Source organism: Canis lupus, chromosome X (genome assembly GCF_011100685.1).
Source record: "Canis lupus familiaris isolate Mischka breed German Shepherd chromosome X, alternate assembly UU_Cfam_GSD_1.0, whole genome shotgun sequence".
In the NCBI taxonomy this organism is placed as follows: Eukaryota; Metazoa; Chordata; class Mammalia; order Carnivora; family Canidae; genus Canis; species Canis lupus.
In genome coordinates, this window is record NC_049260.1 from 88,173,964 (window position 1) to 88,194,394 (window position 20,431).

General features: G+C 38.6%; 2 protein-coding genes across 2 annotated transcripts in view; both read left to right on the plus strand.

The window, feature by feature from the left end:
- HTR2C (5-hydroxytryptamine receptor 2C) overlaps positions 1-20,431 on the plus strand; it is a 165,327-nt gene that overhangs the window by 33,917 nt on the left and 110,979 nt on the right.
- On the plus strand, positions 10,638-12,909 carry LOC102155522 (COUP transcription factor 2-like). Its single transcript, XM_038588108.1, is given in 2 exon segments — positions 10,638-11,121; positions 11,638-12,909. Coding segments are annotated over 2 exon segments (1,326 nt in total). The 5' UTR covers positions 10,638-10,901; the 3' UTR covers positions 12,744-12,909.

Consider the following 20,431-nt stretch of genomic DNA (forward strand, 5'->3'; position numbering starts at 1 on the left):
ATTAACTTTTACTATGGCTCATTCACCTAAAAGTTTAATTTTAAGAAACTCTAATTAAATTAATTATGTAAATAACCAAATGAAAGAGGGAAAATGTAGTGAGGAAATCTAAGACTATTTAATTCTGATGTAAAATATTGTGACAGTGTGATTAAGAACTATCTAGTTTTTACTGTGAAATAAACAAAGAATCTCAAAAGATATTGCACATGCCATCATGTTCTCCTGCATTTTTTTTTCAGATCTATGTTAGGATTGCTTGGAAAAAAGGACCTTTTAACAGTACACAAAGATGATAGTTAATAGGAAAAATAAAAGTACAAAAAAGAAAACTAGTAGGGCAACAAAGATAAACCTCAACTTACCTTACTTTCTTACCTATTTTTTCTTTTCATGCCTATTAGCTATTAGATCTGAATTAAGGGCTTGGGGTACCTGGGTGGCTCAGTCAGACATCTACCTTAGACTCAGGTCATGATCCCAGGGTCTGAGGATTGAGCCCCACATTGGGCTCCCTGCTTATTGGGGAGCCTGATTCTCCCTCTCCCTCTGCTACTTCCCTTGCTTGTGCTCTCCTTCTGTCTCTGTCAAATAAATAAATAAAATATTTTTAAAAAGAATTGTGGGCTTAAGGAAATTACTATATGCTATAAAACAATGACAGTAACAATAATAAGACTACTCATAGTGATAGCAATGATTATATTAGAGCCCAGCTATATGTCAAACACTTTAAACACTTTACTCAAATCTTCTGACTTAATAACATAATATAATATAAGGTGGATTTATTTACCTTTTAGAAATAAGAAAACCTAAGTTCAGGTTGTACAGAGTGGGGGGCAGGGAGAACTATGGATCAACCCCAAAGCCAATATACTCTTTCCAATCTGCTTTGCTGTGTCACACAAATAATAGCAGTTTCTCTAATTTAATATTTTTACTTATATTGTTCATCAAAACCTTACAGTAGACCTTCGATCCAGATATTATTATCCATACTTAACAAATCTGACAGGAAAAAAAAAAAACAATGCATATGTGTTTACTTGAAAACAATATGCTAATGAGTAAAAATTATACAAGAGGTTTAATCATTTTGTCCCTAAAGAAGAAGCCAACCCCCTGGCATACACCTCATAAAGAATGACATATCTGGAAAACAAATTCAAGGTCATTGCTTTTCGGCACAATTTCCTACCACCATGACAATATTTTTCTGATTTTGGAAGGACCAACTACTGCTATTCACAGAAAGCTTTTAATAATTGTTTATATTTGTCAACTAGAGATATTTTCTACTGTACCATTTAAATTCATTTGTTGTTTTTTTACTGGTTTTTTTTAACCTTTTTAGTGATGGCTCTGGAGCTTACAATCTGCATTTTTTAATTTTCATTCCTTTTTAAAAACTAATATATATTTTATAGACCATAAAATTCACTCCTTTTAAGTATAAAATTTGGTGGGTTATAGTATATCATGAAGTCAAGCAATCATCACTCTCTAATTCCAGAATATTTTCATCACCTCCAAAAGAAACCCCATACAAATTAGCAGTCACTCTCTATAATGTGCACCTTAACTTAAAGTGATCAAGTTTTTTTTAAAGATTTTATTTATTTATTCATGAGAGACAGAGAGAGAGAGAGAGAGAGAGAGAGAGGCAGAGACACAGGCAGAGGGAGAAGCAGGCTCCATGCAGGGAGCCCGATGTGGGACTTGATCTTGGATCTCCAGGATCAGGCCCTGGGCTGAAGGTGGCCCTAAACCGCCGAGCCATCCAGGCTGCCCAAGATTTATATTAAATTTCAACTGTGTATAAATTTTGCTCCAGTGTGCTTTCCCTCCTTGGTGCTACTATTGTCATGCAAATTACACGTTCTACATTATAACACATCAAAATAGTTTTGTATGCATGTTTATGCAGTGGTCTTTTAAACCATTTAGGAGAAGTGTTTTAATTCATACAGACTGCAATTATCATCCAGCCTTTCATTGTAGCTGAAGGATTCCCTTTAGTAGTTATTGTAGGTCAAGTATGCTGGTGGCAAGTTCCCTGTTTTTGTTTATCTACAAACATCTTTACCTCTTTTTCATATTTGAAGGAAAATTTTTCTGTATATAGAATTCTTTGTTGATCGTCTTTGAATGACATATGCCATCCCAATGCCTTTTGGCCTTCGTGGTTTCTGATGAGAAGTCAGCTATTAAGCTCTTTTGAGTCATCCTGCAAGTGTTGAGTTATTTATCTCATGCTACATTCATAATTTGCTTCTTGTCTTTCAACTGTTTGACTATGAAGCATCTTGCAATCTTTCTCAAAATTTATTCTAATTGGTGTTCCCTGTAGATTACTGTTTCCCATCAAATTTGGGGAAATTTCAGCCATTGTTTTTTTTTAAAAGATTTTATTTATTTATTCATGAGAGACACAGAGAGAGAGGCAGACACAGGCAGAGGGAAAAGCAGGCTCCATGCAGGGAGCTCAATGTGGGACTTCATCCTAGGCAGGTGCCAAACTGCTGAGCCACCCAGGGATCCCCATCAGCCGTTGTTTCAAATTTTTTCTGCCTCTTTCTGTCTCTCCTATCTTTTTGGGACTCAAATTATGCATACATTTGATGGTGTCCAACAGACTGTTCATGTTCCTTTGTTTTTTTCTGTCTATTCATCAGACTGGATAATCTCTTTTGACTGTTCTTCAAATCCATTGATTCCTTCTTCTGCCTGTTGAATTCCTCTGTTAAGCCCATCTAATGAATTGAAAATTTCAGTTATTGTGTTTTTTAACTCCAGAATCTCTATTTGTTTTCATTTTTAATTTTATTTATTTTTTATCTTTTGTATATTTTTTATTGGAGTTCGATTTGTCAACATATAGTATAACACCCAGTGCTCATCCTGTCAAGTGCCTCCCTCAGTGCCCGTCACCCGTCACCCCATCATCCCATCCCCCTGCCCACCTCCCTTTCTTATATTGGTCTTATTCTTATTACCAAGGTATTTCTTCTGAATTTTTAGCCAGGTTCTCGTCCCAAAGATTTCGCAGCCTTAGGAAGTGGCAGTGTTACTGAGTCCAATTTATTACTATTGTTTCAATAATATCCTATGAATAGAACTTTTTCTGAGGACCTGAACTCAGAGTCATGTCAAAAAGCCACAATGCTCTGCAAATAGGAAAACTACATAAATACAGTGCTGTGGTGATGGAGCTTCATATGGAGCTCCAAAACAAGTCAGGTCCCACTTAATTTCAAAAATTCTGAAATGATCGATCTTTATCATTTTGCAAATATTTTTATTGCTTTTGTGAGAGAGGATTCCTCCAAAGTCCTCATTTTACCATCCTGGAAGTCCTACTTTTGTAAGTTCTTTTTTATACATCTTTAATTATAATGACATTTTAAACTTGACACCAAAAAAAAATAAATAAATAAATAAAATAAACTTGGCACCATAACATCATGCTACCTAATAAAATTAAAATGGTTATTGAATATCATTTACTACTCAATCTATATTCACTTCTCCCAGTTGACTCAAATTAGGATCTAAACAAGTTTATTCATTTAAATTAGGATCCACACAAAGTCCATACATTATATTTGGTTTTTATAAAGCAATTTTTAGAGAGGCTTGGTTCTGACTCTCAGGTGATGTCATATTCATTAAAGGAAAAAGAAGGTCAAAGAAGTACTTTAATTGCAGATGAGAGATTTACACATGTTTATAGGCTAAAAGGAAATCACTAGTTTTTGACCTATAAAACAACCCTCCCCAAGTTCAAAGATGTTGTCCAACAACGGCTATTAATTTCAGTTTTGCCTAGAGTCTAAGAGAAGAAGCAAAAGCTGAGGCTGGAAAGAATGAATTTAGAAAGGTGCCAGCTCAGAGAAGAAAGCTGGAAGAGGGGTTATCAAAGTTCTTGGAAAAACCATCAGTAATGTAACTTGGGTTTACTTTACAATGCCAGACTCCAAGTGAATTAATCTTACTTGTGAACTATTTCAGCATTCTGCATTTTTACATTCTCTTTTAATTGGCTAATTCTAAGGGATAATATATAGGGCATTGCAGGCCTTGTTTCTATTTTCAAGTTTGCCAGTAACTGTAATCTAGGTGAAGCCACTTAGCTTCTTTGAGTCTCCTGTCCCTGATTTGTAGAATGAGAAGATGGTCTTGGATTCTCTAAAATTGCTTTTATCTCAAAAACTTGATTATTTTAAAGCCCTTCTTAGGTAGATATATGCAATAGATTGTCTTCAATGACTGAGCTTACCCTTTTTGCTTTCCTTACTCTGAAAATGAGGTACCCAATAACTTGTTTCCTCTGCCATCATAACCTGTTTAATGGAAAGACTCTAAATCAAAATTAAAGACAGGTATTGACTATATTAACAAGAAAGAAATATTATCCTTTCTTATCACTCAAACTTCAAAATAAATATTACTGTAACAGGTTTTACTTGGTTTTTGTAATAAAAGCCAGTTTAATAAATGAAACTACCTCAAAAAAAAAGAAAAAGAAAGAAAGAAAGCTCTGAGGGAATTAAAGCAAAATAGTGTAGTATTATTGAAAATAGCCACACATCACTTCTAAAAGTTAAATCCTGGAGTAATCGTTATCAAATTGAAGCATGGGCTCTTAAATCATCTCAAAACGGCGACAATTTTGAGAATATCATAGAATCATATCCTTTCTTAACAATAAGGGTTATGTATGTCAATGCGCTCTTGAGATGCTTATCTGATCTTTCAAAGATCACTTTTGCTGAACAATATGATAGGTGCATTCCAAAAATTGAAATTACAAATTCACTTAACGTTTTTTAGTCAGCCAAATCAGATAACTGAAACCACAGAATTCATCTAGGGACTGGAATTAAACATTTTCCTTTATTAACTGATTAAATAAATCAAATAATTGCCCAAATGTCTTTCACTTTGCACATCTAATTTTTTTTAAGATTTTACTTATCTGACAGAGAGAGAGAGCACAAGTAGGCAAAGTGACAAGCAGAGGGAGAAGCAGGCTCCCCACTGAGCAGGGAGGCTAACATGGGACTCTATCCGAAGACGCTGAGTCACCCAGGCCGCCCTGTATATTTAATTTTATCGCTATCAGATTTGGTTTCTGTATCCCTTCTAAAATACATATTTAAATGAAATTTAAACCTTTATTTTACCCAGAAGCTACCACATCCCACTCAACCCTGTGCCCAAATTCTACTATCTCTAACACTTTAAGAAGCTCTTGTGCGCCAGCAACAACCTGTTACTGGGATGTTCTAACAGTAATCAAAGAAAACAAAGGTTGTAATTAAAGTATTATAACTTATGTGCCAAACCACAATGAATATAAAACACATTGAATATCTACTCTTTTTCAGCACTGAACAAACAAAACACAGTGGGATATATAAACATGTTAATCCCAATCCCTGCCTACAAGAGAGTTTTTAATATAATTATATGTATGCATGTGTGTGTTTGTACGTGTTGGTAGGAAGCAGAAATTTGTATATATAAAGAGATAATGAGTAATGTGGGGTTATGTGCTAATGAGGCAATAATGTATTGAACACATAATACATAGTTCAGAAGTTCAGTAGAGGGACATGTCTCCGTGATCAGCTGGTGAGGAAAGGGTTCACAATGGCAGCATTTAAATGACTATCATAGGGCAGCCCAGGTGGCTCAGAGGTTTAGCACCGCTTTCAGCCCAGGGCCTGGTCCTGGAGACCCAGGATCGAGACCCATGTCAGGCCTCCTGCATGGAGCCTGCTTCTCCCTCTGCCTGTGTCTCTTCATCTCTCTCTGTGTGTGTCTCTCATAAATAAATAAATAAATAAATAAATAAATAAAATCTTTTTTAAAAATTAAAAAAATAAATGACTATCATAAAGCAGCTGGTATTTCCCAGCTACTAAATTGCTTCATAAGTGGTCCTTTTCATACTTTCTAAATGTACTCAAAGCCAACTCAACTTTGAGGAAAAATAGAGAAACCCAGTTTAACCATATGTATACTTTCAGGATTGCATCCTTCTACTAATAGTTTAATAAAAATACAATAGCTTCTATCTCTGTAACTTATAGAGATATATTTTTATCACATTGCTATCTAATTCTTGAGAAGGAGAAATAGATAAGTTTAAAATGTCATGACAAATACTATGAAGCAGAAACATGATGACAAAAACATTATGATTAAAACTTACGAATATATTGATAAAAATTTTACCTCAAATACTATCTGACATGATAAAAATGGCATTAAAACATTAAAAAATGAATAAAATGAGCAATACATGTACAACTGCTCTTACAAGGGCTTCTGCCCTATTAATTATAATTAAAAAGTGTTAAGATTAGGTACTAAGTAAAACTATCTATATACCTTCTCTGAAAATTTTCTCGATTGCCCTTCTCGGCATTCATACTTCATCTACTTCTAGTCCAATTAATTTTATGTTCATGTTTTAAAGCATGTCTCATTTGAAAAGTTTACAAGGTCTAAGGAGAAATGGCCTTGGAAGACACCTTCTGGGATCATGTGTCAATATTTCAGGTCACCAAATATTTATTGAAAGTTCACTCTGGGGACGTGATGGCTTAGCAGTTGAGCGTCTGTTTTTGGCTCAGGGCATGATCCCAGGGTCCTGGGATCGAGTTCTGCATCCAGCTCCCTGCGAGGAGCCCACTTCTCCCTCTGCCTGTCTCTTCCTCTCTTTCTGTGTCTCTCATGAATAAATAAATAAAATCTTTTTTAAAAAAGAAAAGAAAGTTCACTCTGCTTTGTGCTTGGCATTAGGAATATAGAGATGAATAAACAGGGCCGTAAGTCCCAAGGCACTTATTCACTTTTTTAGAAATACTTGAATAATTTAAATGTTATAGAATCTAGCATTTTCTAATTTATTGCCACTAGGTAAAATTACTTATTTTCAGCATCAGCCTTGAATAATTTCTGGAGAAATTTTAAAATCAGCAATGACTAAGTTCAGTGACTCTGACTAAAGGTAACGAATGGAGAGCTGATATATCCATTTTTAATTAAAATCCTTGGGTAAATAGTGGTTTTGTAATATCTCTTAGGAAATAAGATGAAATGTAGAACAGTACAATGTTCATGTCTATGTGACAACAAATGTTTGGCAGCAAATAATGTACTACATCATTTGTGGGTGGGTACAGTAAATGTAAGAATTAGTATCACTCCTTTTCCAAAGAGGCTTTTTAATAATGCAAGTGGAATGTATTGGAGGTGCCATGTCAGTCCATCTGTCAATGCAGATGTCAATAAGCATGAAATACCACTAAATTTCATTGGTATTTTTTGAGGTGTTCTAGTGCTGTAGAAAGTATGCTTTGATATCAGATGAACATGGGTTTAAATCCCTACATTACCAAGGTGAGAAACCTTGGGCAAATCACTTTTTATTTCTAAATAACAATTCGTTCATCTATAAAACTGAAATAAATATCTAACTGAGATGGCATTGAGGGTTTGAGGTCATGTGTATGGAATATCTGGCACTTAGTATATGTAATACCTTAATATTATTAATAAAATTACTCAGGAATTATTTCAGTAAGATGTTTATTTTGGAAGCCCTGAATAAATGTGATCAGGAAAAGTATATTTAAGTTCACATGCCAGAAACTTCTGACAATTTGTCCCAAATGAAGGATAGGTTACTAGAATGAGATCAAAGAACAGAAAAAAAAAAAAAAAGAGTACAAATCTTATAGGTCAGCTTCTATTTGTAAATAGAATGGTATTTGATTAGTGTTTTTATGTACAACATACATATATAGGATATATATATATATAGGCAATATATATATAGGCAATTTTTATATAATAGGCAATTTTCTTGAGGTTTCAGGAGGGAAACTAAATCCCAAAGTGGATATACACATACAGATAGCATGTGGCAGAGCAGATACTAAAACTAGTCCTTTTCTTCCCTTCCCTACACTCATTAGAACCATAGAATATGTTTTCTTCTGTGCCCTGCTGATTGGAAGCAGGTTAAGCACCTGTTAACAGGATTGATGTTTTGCACATGAAATCCCTAATACAGCTTCTTATTCTAAGTAAAAATCCTTTAAACTCAAGCAGGATAACTGCTGCTCATGGACAGTGGGGCCCTGAGTTCATTTAGACTCACATTACCACTACTCTGGAAGGCCACTGGGGGAATAGTTATAGCCAAAAGCTATCAGGTATTTCAAATAACTCTACCCTTTAATGAAAATCTCTCTAGGGGATCCCTGGGTGGCTCAGCGGTTTAACACCTGCCTTTGGCCCAGGCCGCGATCCTGGAGTCCCGGCATCGAGTCCCACATCGGGCTCCCGGCATGGGGCCTACTTCTCCCTCCTCCTGTGTCTCTGCCTCTCTCTCTCTCTCTCTCTCTCTCTCTCTCTGTGTCTATCATAAATAAATAAATAAATAAATAAATAAATAAATAAATAAATAAATAAATCTTAAAAAATAAAATTAAAATAATTTATTAAAAAAAAAGAAAATCTCTCTAGTTCTGAGTCTGGTTTCCCTTTGTTAGATGTCAACTTATTTGTAAGATAATGGAAGGCATGAGGTACAGGACAGGATTTTATAGGTTTACTCAGCAATGACTTCTGTTTTCTGAAACATGGCAGACTAGATTTTCTGGAACCACCAAACAAGTATATTGGATATACGGATGTGTGTGTGTGTGTGTGTGTGTGTGTGTGTGTGTGTATCAAAGAACTGACAAGATAGCAAGGAATTATGATGGCAAAATTTTAGTCAATTTTAATAGAACCCAGATAACCCAGATATAGGGTCAAGATTGAAGCACCTTTTGCCCTACAGATATTGGCTGAACAAGGGAGTTTGAAAGTATGCAGACAGGAATGCAAACCGATCGGCCTCATTTTAAGTTGGCACCCTACAGAACTAACTTTGATGGAAGGGTAAATGGGAGGTAAACCTGAACCACATTCTCATCCCTATGGTTTGTAGGGAAAAGTGCCTTGGAATTGCCTTGCAGAGGGAATCTGTTTTTGATTATTTTTAACCACAAGCCAGAATGCACAGTGATCTTAAGTGGTCAAAAAAGATCAATCTATAAATTTAGTGGAGAATAGTCTTGGAACATAGTGCCCAATACATCAATTAAAAAAAAAAGAAAAGAAAAACAGCAAACAATGCAATTGTCAAACAGATAAAATTGAAGGGATATTTCACAAAAGAAATCCAAATGAGTTTGAGTACTTTTATATAAGCGGTACTCAAACTTATTAGTAATCAGGGAAATTAAAACCACAATTAAATACCAATAAATAGTCACTAGAGCAGCAGATATTGAAGCGTGACTATACTTGTGTTGGCAAACACGTGGAATAATAGGAACTCATACAACTGTGGTGGGGGTGAATGTCAATCAATACAACTATACTGAAAAACAATACAGCATTATATATCAATATTAGAAAAGTATATGCTCTATAATCCAGAACTTCCCCTGTTGAGTATACATCACAGGGAAAAGTTAACAACTAAGTGCCAACATATATGTAAAAGAATTATTTGTAGTAGTATTGCTTGTAGTTACCCCAAACTGGAAGCAATTAAAATATACAAGAAACAATAAAATGGATACTGAAATTGCTGCCTTTAGTAATACAATCCAGTATCATTAAGATAAGAAAGCTGAAACACAGAGAGATACAATCGTTTACCCCAAATCACACATATGTTATACGACCGAGGTGGGGTTTGCCTCCAAGCAATCAAACCCTAAAGTCCTTAGGTAATATATGGCATTGCCTCTCGTAAATTTGTCCTGTGGGAAGTGGATGATACTACGTTGATCTATACGAAATTGATCTTTTTGTAAATCAAGAGTTGAATGCTAGCAGATTCATATAGTTCAACCTCACAGTTCTCTTAAGTTCTGATTCTATTTGGTCTGAAATCCCCTTGTACAGTGTAGCAGCCTATTCTAGTTTTCTCAGTCAAAAAGACTTTCCATACTGTCTCTTATTGGTGAAAAAAAGTTTCATCTGTTCTTTTCCTCTAAAAGCCATCATTGCTAAAGAACCTTGGTTGCTTCTTTATTCCAGTTTTCATTTTATTAAGGGACTGTGGCCAAGAAATACAGTCTTTGGCATGCATTTGTACTAGTCACGCACTTCTGGGCAACAGCCTCTTCCCAAATTAAAAAACCCGTAAGAATTTTTTTTTAAGATTTTATTTATTTAATCATGAGAGACAGAGAGAGAGACAGAGAGAGGCAGAGACACAGGCAGAGGGAGAAGCAGGCTCCATGCAGGGAGCACTATGCGGGACTAGATCCCGGGACTCCAGGATCACGCCCCGGTCTGAAGGCGGCGCTAAACCACTGGGCCACCCAGGCTGCCCCGTAAGAATCTTTTTGTCGAAGAGTGAACCAGAGAGGCAGGGAGAGAGTGAAAGCAAGTGATATCTTTAGAGAGATTTTTTTTTCTGCTTCCTATTTCTATCTTGAAGCCCCATAATCCACTTGCAGATCTCCCAACCCGCCCTCTCCCTCTCTCTCCATGTTCGGCTCCCACTCCCTCAGGCCTGGCACCTCCCTCTCTCTTCCTGGTTGGAAGCCCCCGAAACCAAAAAAGTGAAACCAAGAGAAACAAACAAAACAAATACATTGGTCCAGACAACCAACTGATAAAACTTTGCAAAAGAGAAACAAAAAAGAAAAAAGTAACCAACCTCAACCAACCAGAGCCCGAGCCAGCCGGGGGCGCCCTCCTACATCCTGTCGCACAGTCACACACACAAAAGGCTGTGCGACTGAACCCGAGATCAGAAGCCGCCATAGTCCACAGCCAGGGGAGCAGGAACGACCCACGCGGCCCCCACGGATATGGAAAAGGTAACGGACACCGGGCCCCCCCCCCAGGATGAGATGCCTGGCTCGCAGGGCAGCCAGGTCTTACAGGTGCCTCCTGGGCCAGACCCACCACCCCCCAGTGCCCAGTACGAGCCGCAGACACCCAGCAAAGAGGGCCCAGCCCGCACACTGGAGGAAATGGCGGCTGGCAGCGAGGGCACCCTTGGTGGCTCCAGTGGTGACAAGGAGCAGCCGCCGCCGCCGCAGCAGCCGCCACCGCAGCAGCAGCCAAAGCTACTGCTCAAACCGCGGCCGCGGCCCAAGCCACGGCTGCTGCCCAAAGCTCAGGCTCTGCCGCGGCCGCCGCCCAGGGCTCGGGCTCTGCCGCTGCCGCTGCCCAAGCTGCTGCCACAGCAAGTGCTGCTGCCTCAGCCTCAGCCTCAGCCTCAACTGCAGCCGCTGCCACAGCCTCCGCCTCAGCCGCGGCCTCAACTGCAGCCCCGGCCTCAGCCGCAGCCTCAACTGCAGCCGCGGCCTCAACTGCAGCCCCGGCCTCAGCCGCAGCCTCAACTGCAGCCGCGGCCTCAACTGCAGCCACAACTGCAGCCGCAGCCTCAACTGCAGCCGCGGCCTCAGCCGCAGCCTCAACTGCAGCCGCAGCCGCAGCCTCAGCCGCAGCCTCAACCGCAGCCGCAGCCGCAGCCTCAGCCGCAGCCTCAACTGCAGCCGCAGCCGCAGCCTCAACTGCAGCCGCAGCCGCGAGCACAAGGGCAGCCGCCCATCAATTGCCTGGTGTGTGGCGACAAGTCAAGCGGCAAGCACTATGGCCAATTCACCTGCGAGGGCTGCAAGAGCTTCTTCAAGCGCAGTGTGGGCAAGAACCTGACCTTCACATGTCAAGCCAACCAAGATTGTCGCGTTGACCAGTACCGCCGCAACCAGTGCCAGTTCTGCCGCCTCAAAAAATGCATCGACGTGGGTATGAAACGGGAAGCGGTGCACAGGAACAGGATGCTGCCCGCGCCGCCGCCCCAAGGGCAGTTTACGTTGGCCAACGGGGAAATTCTCAACTCCCAGACTAACCTGTCTGGATATATTTCTCTGCTGATCCACGCCGAGCCATATCCGCTGTCTGGGTCAGGCAGCCAGGACGTGCAGCCCAACGATGTCTTGATCCTTGAGAATATCTGCGAACAGGCTGCTCGTGTGCTCTTCGGTGCTGTTGAATGGGCCCGGAAGATACCTTTCTTCCCTGACCTGGAGGTGAATGACCAAGTGGCCCTGCTTCACCTCACCTGGTGTGACCTGTTCATGCTCAACTGGGCACAGTGCTCCATGCCCGCCCAGGTCCTCCCCTTCCTGGCCGCCACCAGCTTACACACCTCCCCGGGGTCCTCCGACCAGGTGGCCGTCTTTACGGAAAACGTACAGATGCTCCAAGACCAAATGGAGAAGTTCAAAGCTCTGCACGTCGACCCTGCCGAGTACAGCTGCCTCAAGGCCATCATCCTGTTTGCTCCAGATGCCCCTGGTCTCTCTGATACAGTCAATGTGGAAAGCTGGCAGGAAAAGTCCCAGTGTGCGCTGGAACAATACGTTAGAAGGCAGTACTCCAACCAACCAATGAGATTCGGAAAGCTTTTGCTTCGCCTCACTTCTCTCCGCGCAGTCCCCTCCTCAGTGGTAGAGCAATTATTTTTTGTCCATTTGGTGGGTAAAACCCCCATCAAAATCCTTATCCGAGACATACTACTGTCAGGTGGCAGTGGTAACTAGCCATATATGGCAATTAAAAAAAATAAAACGAAAAGAAGAGGAACGGAAGCAGAGAAAGAGAAAAGGCAAAATACTGGTTTGTTTAAATTCTTCTGTTAAAGGGTATATGTTGCAAGTTCACTAAAAGAAGAGAAGGAAATAATTTAATGGACGGTTAGTTTAAAAAAAAATAGTCTGTCGAATGAACTTTCACAGAATATCCCCCCAAAAAACAACAACAAAAAAAAACTAAAAACAAACAATAAACAAACTCAAAAAAAAAAAATCTGTGTGGGTCAGAACAGGGTGCTACTTATTTTTGTATAAAAAAGAAATTTGTCTTTTCTTTCCTTTTTTTTTTTTTTGTTAAATTTTTGATGAATATTGCCAAAAGTGCATTTAAGGAGATTGGAAGAAAATCAGCAGAATGGAGAAAGTAAGTCTTTTTTTTTTTTTTTTTTTCCAAATTTTTGATTGTCCTCTGTCTATGCACCCCTAGCTGTTCTTTTCTGTACTGTTCTCGTTTGAAACCAGTTTATTCTATAGTTCTATAATAAGTTTTGATACAATCTCGGCTTCTAAAATGCTGTGTATCCTTAAAATATGTTCTGTAAGAATTAAAACTGAGTCCATAAAAATATTATAGGAAGACGTAAAACTTTAAAAGGCAATTCAAAGATGATGGAAACACACAAGTGGTATCCAAAAATTTTAGGTGAAATTGAGCACCCTAATTTGATAACTAGAGGAATCACCTATAACACTTAGCTTCCCTTACCCTGCCTCTCCCCTCAAAAGACACAATAACAAACCTAGATTTTAAAAAATTGTTTAGAGAATGAACTTTTGGGATTTATTGGCAGTAAGGAATGTGTCCAAGACACATGCTGTAGTTCTGAATAAGAAGTGAAACTTTGTCATTTAAATTGAGACCCACCAAGTTCTTGAATTGTTATGAAAGTCCTACATTTGTATAGTTAGAAATCCTTTCTATTGTAATTGTTGGTATTATCTCCTTTTTAAAAAATGAGATTGAAGTCAGCATGATAAAATAACACTGTTGGCACTTATAGGTAACATGATTGATTCGGTAGCTTAGAGTTTACTGTTTGTTTTTAAATAAAGGTTTTTTTTTTTTTTTTCTTAAGTGCAGTATTTCCGTATACTGTAAAAGTTTTAATAACTGAACTATTTGGTCAAGTGTTATATTCCAAGGAAAATTGAAAGTACTCAGAAATTAAAGGTCTTAAGAAGTAATCTTTTTTTCTGAGCAACCATATACCCCAAAAGGGAGTAGACCATTTACTCTTAGCCTGGTCCCCCTGACGACTCCATACCACACAAACCCCACAACTTTGAAAGAGATTTCCAAAATTTCATGGAAGCAAAAAGCACATCAATTTATACATGCAGATAAATTTCTCTCAGGATTTTATCTTAGGATTTTAAGAAGGTAGTAGATAGGGGAGGATGACAATCAAGTCATGAAAAATTTGGTCACAAAAATCTCTTTATGATTTCATAGGTCTCTTTATGATTTCATATCTACTTGTTGGTATGGGGGAAAAAAGAATCAAAAGTTTACAGATGCTTGAGAGAAATCGTCTTAAGTATAAGAGACTGAGTTTAGTTAAGCAATCTGGAAAAAGGAAGTTATAAAATGGCCATGTGATTTTGGTCTAAAAGGTGTACCTTTTTCTAATTTTTCAAAGCTAGAGTTTTTTTTTTTCCATGCAGAAGCAAATAAATTAAAGCTAAATTTTTAAGGCTGTAGTGTAATTAAGATACAACATGATGTTAGTTTTGTGTTGTACGACCTAATGATCCTATATCCTCACCAACACTTGTTATTTTTTGTCTTTTAGATAACAGCTATTTTGACAATTTAAGGTGATAACTATAGTTTTGAGTCATATTTCCCTGATGATGAGTGATGTTGAACATCTTTTCATGTGCTTGTTGGCCATCTGGATGCTCCTGTGGGAAAATGTCTATTCAGAGCCTCTGTTTATTTTTAAATCAAATAGTGTAGGGTTTTGTTGGTGCTGCTGTTGTTGTTGGATTGTAGAAGTTCTTTAAATATTTTGGAAATTAGCCCCTTAAGGGATATATGATTTGAAAATAATTTTTCTTTTTTTTTGAAAATAATTTTTCCCATTCAGTAAGTTGCCTTTTTATTTTGTTGATGATTTATTATCCTTTGCAGAAGCTTTTTAGTTTAATGTAGTCTCATTGTTTATTTTTGCTTTTGTAGTCATTGCTTCTATTGTCAGATCCAAAATGATATCTCTTAGACCAATGTCAAGGAACTTACCACCTACATTTTCTTCTAGAAGTTTTATGATTTCTGGTCTTATATTCAACTCTTTAATCCATTTTGATTTAATAATTTTTTCTTCATTTGTTTGCTTCAATGTGCAAATATTTGTTTATTGGTTTTTACAAATGTATTTTGGTAATATATGACAATTTGAAAAACTGGATGGGAATATATAATAATTCTTATTTTTGCAACTTTTCTGTATAACTGAAATAGTTTTAAAAATAAAGTTCTTTAAAATTTGCATATAAGTGTACATTCTTCCTTTCTATATATTTTTATCGTATTCTACTAGGGGCCCTCAGGTGGCACAGTCAGTTTAGCATCCAACTCTTGATTTCATCTGGGGTTGTGATCTCAGGGTTGTGAGACTGAGCCCTGCATTGGCTCAGTGCTCAAGGCAGAGTCTATTTGAGATTCTTTCTCTCCCTCTCCCTCTACCTTTCACCCTTCTCACGTGCACACTCTCTCTCTCACTCTCTCTTTACTAAGTAAAATCTATGTTCCACTGGATTATATGTATTTCTAGGTGAATAGTTTTTCAAAACAAAACTATTTTGTTCACTCATATAGTGAAGTGCAAAAATTTTCATTGTATAAATCGATAAGTTTTTTTAGACCATTAATATTTTTGGAAGGCCTAGGTGGCCCAGTGGTTGAGCATCTGCTTTGGCTCAGGGCATGATCCCGGGGTCCCAGGATTGAGTCCCACATCAGGCTCCCTGCAGGGAGCCTGCTTCTCCCTCTGCCTATGTCTTGCCTCTTTCTCTCTGTCTCTCATGAATAAATAAATAAATAAAAATATTTTTTTAAAAAAAGAATTAAAACGTTCCATTTGTCACAAAGCAGATGAGCCTAGAGGGTATTATGTTAAGTGAGATAAATCAGACAAAGACAAATACTATATGATTTCACTTATAGGTGGAATCTAAAAAAATAAAATAAATGAACAAACAAAAAACAAAGTACTCTGTGATTCCATTTATGTGATGTTCAAGAACAGGTATTTATTTAGCTATTGTGAGAGAAGTCAAAATAGTGATTATCTCTTGGGGCATGGTGCGGCTTATTGATTGGGCTGTGGCATGAGAAACTTAGGTTGCTAGTAGCTGTATATTTCAATCAGGATGGTGGTTACAACTGTGTGTATATATATGTGTGTGTTTAAAAAATATTTTTTGATTTTTATTTATTTATTCACGAGAGACACAGAGAGAGAGAGAGAGAGAGAGAGAGAGGCAGAGACACAGGCAGAGGGAGAAGCAGGCTCCATGCAGGGAGCCCGATGTGGGACTCTATCCTGGGACCCCAGGATCACACCCTGGACCAAAGGCAGGCACCAAACTGCTGAGCCACCCAGGGATCCCCTTTAATTCTTTTTTTTATGGCTGAGTTATATAGATATAGATATAGATCTCACCTCTTTATCCACAATGCCATAGGGTACTTGCCTTTCTGTGTCTGGCTTATTTATTTCAGTTATAATGCCCTCCAGATTCATCCATGTTGTATTTGTGTTTTTTTCCAGTTTTCTCCTTGTAATTGATTTCTAGTTTTACACCATTGTTGTTGGAAAAGACGTTTGATATGATCTTAGTCTTCTTAAATTTATTGAGACTTGTTTTGACACCTAATGTGAAGAACGTTCCACAGGCACTTGAGAAGAATGTGTATTCTGCTGCTTTTGAGTGGAATATTCTGTGTGTCTGTGTGTGCGTGTGTGTATTTATCTGGTCTAATATGTTATTTAAAATGTATGTTTCCCTATTAATTTTCCATCTGGATGATCTATCCTTTAATGTAAGTGGGGTATTAAAGTCCCATACTGTTATTGTATTACTGTTGATTTCTCTCCCTTATGTCTATTAGTATTTGTTCTATGTATTTAGGTCCTTCTATGCTGGGTGCATAAATATTTTAAAATATTATAACTTCTTGGTGGATTGACTCCTTTATCACTATGGAGTTCTGTCTTTATTCTAAAGCCTATGTTGTCTGATCTCAGTATAGGTACCTCTAATTTTTGTTGGGTTCTACCTGCATGCCACCTCTTCTTCCATCCCTTCACCTTCAGTCTGTGTACGTCTTTACATCTGAAGTGAGTCTTGTAAGTGGCATACAGATGGATCTTGTGTTTTGTGGGTTTTTTAATCCATTTATCCACTCTGTCTTTTGATTGGAGAACTCAATCCATGGAAATGTAAATTAATTCTTGACAGATGTGTCCTTTTTGCAATTCTGTTCATTGTTTTCTGGCTGTTTTGTGGTTTCTTTCTTCCTTTTTTCTTCCCTTGCTCTCTTGTAGTTTGATGACTTTCTATAGTGTTATGTTTAGATTCCTTTCTCATTTTCCTTTGTGTATCTCCTATGGATTTTTGCTTTGTGGTGACCATAGGGCTCATCTATTACAGTTTAGAAATTTAATGAACTATTTTAGTTGACAGCAGGTTAATGTTGAATGCATTCTAGAACTCTACATTTTTCCTCTCCCTACATGATTATGTTTTAAAGTCACATTCTACATCTTTATGTGTATTCCTTAACTAATTATTAAAGTTACAGTTATTTTGATTACTTTTGCCTTTAAACCTATGTACTAGCTTTATAAGTGATCAGTTCACTGTCTTTCCTGTATATTTACCTTTTGGGGAGAGATTTACACTCTCATATTTTTTCTTGTTCCTAATAAGTGCTCTTGCCTTTCAGTTTGAAGAAGCCTCTTGAACATTTCTTGTAAGGCTGGCTTAGTGTTGATGAATTCCTTTATCTTGTTTGTCTGGAAAGCTCTTTATCTCTCATAATAGTAGTAACCTTATGAGGTAGAATATTCCTGGTTGTAGGTTTTTTTCCTTTCAGCACCTTGAATATGTCATACCATTCCCTTCTGGCCTGCCAAGTTCCTGCTGAGAAACTTGCTGACAGTTTTATGGGGGTTCCTTTATACTAACAGGTTGTTTTCTCTTGCTGCTTTTAAGAGTCTCTCTTTAACCTTAACTTTTGACATTTTAGTTATAATATGTCTGGTGTGAGTCTCTGCATTCCTCTTGTTTGGAACTCTCTGAGCTTCCGTAACCCGATGTCTGTTTCCTTTCCCAGGATAGGGAAGTTTTCAGCCATTATTTCTTCAGTTAAGGTTTCTGCCCCTTTCTCTCTCTCTCTCTTCTCCTTCTGGAACCTTTATGATGTGAATGTTATTATGCTTGATGTTGAAAATAAATCCCTTAAACTATCTTCACTTTTTAAAATTATCTTTCTTTTTGCTACTCTTTTCTGATGAGTTCCACTGTCCTGTCTTTTAGTGCACTGATTCTTTTTTTGTGTGTATATATTTTTTATTGGAGTTCAATATGCCAACATATAGCATAACACCCAGTGCTCATCCCACCAAGTACCCCCTCAGTGCCCATCACCCAGTCACCCCCACCACCTGCCCACCTCCGTTTCCACTACCCTTTGTTTGTGTCCCAGAGTTAGATGTCACTCATGTTCATGTCACCCTCACTGATATTTCCCACTCATTTTCTCTCCTTTCCCCTTTATTCCCTTTCACTGTTTTTTATATTCCCCAAGTGAATGAGACCATATAATGTTTGTCTTTCTCTGATTGACTTACTTCACTAAGCATAATACCCTCCAGTTCCATCCACGTTGGAGCAAATGGTGGGTATTCATCGTTTCTAATGGCTGAGGAATATTCCGTTGTTTACATAGACCACATCTTCTGTATCCATTCATCTTTTGGTGGATACCGAGGGTCCTTCCACAGTTTGGCTATTGTGGACATTGCTGCTGTAAACATTGGGGTGCAGGTGTCCTGCCGTTTCACTGCATCTGTACCTTTGGGGTAAATCCCCAGTAGCAGTGCACTGATTCTAACTTCTGTTTCCTCTAGTCTGTTGTTGAACCTCTCTACTGTATTTTTAATTTCAGTTGTTGTATTCTTCAGCTCTGTGACTTCTGTGTGGTACTTTCCTGTGTTCTGTCTTTGGTGAAATTCTCTCAGTGTTCATGCATTCTTCTCCAGAGTTTGGTGAGCATCTTTATGACTGCCACCTTGAATTTTTTATCAGGTAAATTACTTATCTTTGTTTCCTTTAGTTTTGGGGGGGATTATCTTGTTCTTTTATTTGGAATGTATTATCCTGTCTCTTAATTTTGCTTGAGTCTGGTTATTTCTATATATTAAGCAAATAGCTGTCTCTCCCCTCTTATAAGAGTAACCCTGTGTAGGAGATGAACTTTATCATTTAACCTTGCCCTAGCTCTTAGTTGTCTCTTGAACCTTTATAATTGTCTAAGCAGCCTGATTTTCTCTTGGTTGTTCCCGACTGTTGAGGTTGTGCCAAGTTCTGTGAGTGCTCCAGAAAGAAGGATCTCAGTTAATACCTAGTTTCAGGCTGATTGGAAGTTAGTTCCTCAGGTAGCAGTTTTTAAGGTATACAAATATATATGGTCTTATGGAACCACAATCAGGATCTGGAGGTGTCCCCTTAATGACAGGTGCAAAACTTGGGGTTCCAGGAGAGTGTATGAGCTCCTTTCTGGGAGGTATCAGTGAGCTATAATAGGGCCAAGTGAAAGTTCAAAGATAATATCCCCCAGTTTACATTCCCTAAGTGCACTTCTGTAGCCTTTAGATAATGTAGTAAGCCTGGACCCTGCCCCTCAGATTGGAGTTCCAGATCAAATGGATAGGTCTTTTTTACAGGAAGACTGGGGGTATAGTCCAATCTGCTGTCTATGCAGTACCCTTGGGGTAGGAGCTTGTAAAGAACTGTTTCCAGTTGTTTCTGAACTATAGGGCCCAAAAAGGCAACTCATCTTAGCCACTGAGGTCAGGCATGCAAGAGGCATGCCCTCTGTGGGCTGTGCATGCCAGACAGCCTTAGTGGGGCTGCTGTGGAGTGGTACACAGGGGTGGGACACTTCCCTGGCCAGTTTTTTTGAGAGGAGGCTGTGGATTGCTACATGAGGATGGGGCTCTTGCTGGCTGGATTAGGCAGGAACATAGGAAGTATCACCAGGGCTAGCAGGTTAGAGGGAGAGTGAAAAACTGGCCTCTGCTAACATTTCTGCTCCTGGAGAGACTTCTAGTAGTCTCTTGCCCTTGCCCTTCTTGCCCTCTTGCCCTTCTTGCTAGACTTCTAGCAGACACTTCAAGACTACCAAGTGGATCTTCTTTACATATGGTCTAATTGCTTTTCAGACTGTTGCTCCTGCACTGGGTCCCAGGGTGAGTGAGTCTGCATACAAGTCCTCTAAGAGTGGGGTCTCTTTTTCCTATAGTCCCATGGCTCTTGAAACCAGACATCTTTGGAGCTCCTTTCTCTGGTGTAGGTCTCAAGGGTCCGGGTGATTGATGTGGGGCACAAACCCCTCACCCCTCAGGGAGAATTTCCATATTTGTGAGATCTCTCCTAACACTGGGTTGTGGCAGCACGGGTAGGGCCTCCAGTGAGAATGTATCTCTGCCTCTCTTACCCCTCTT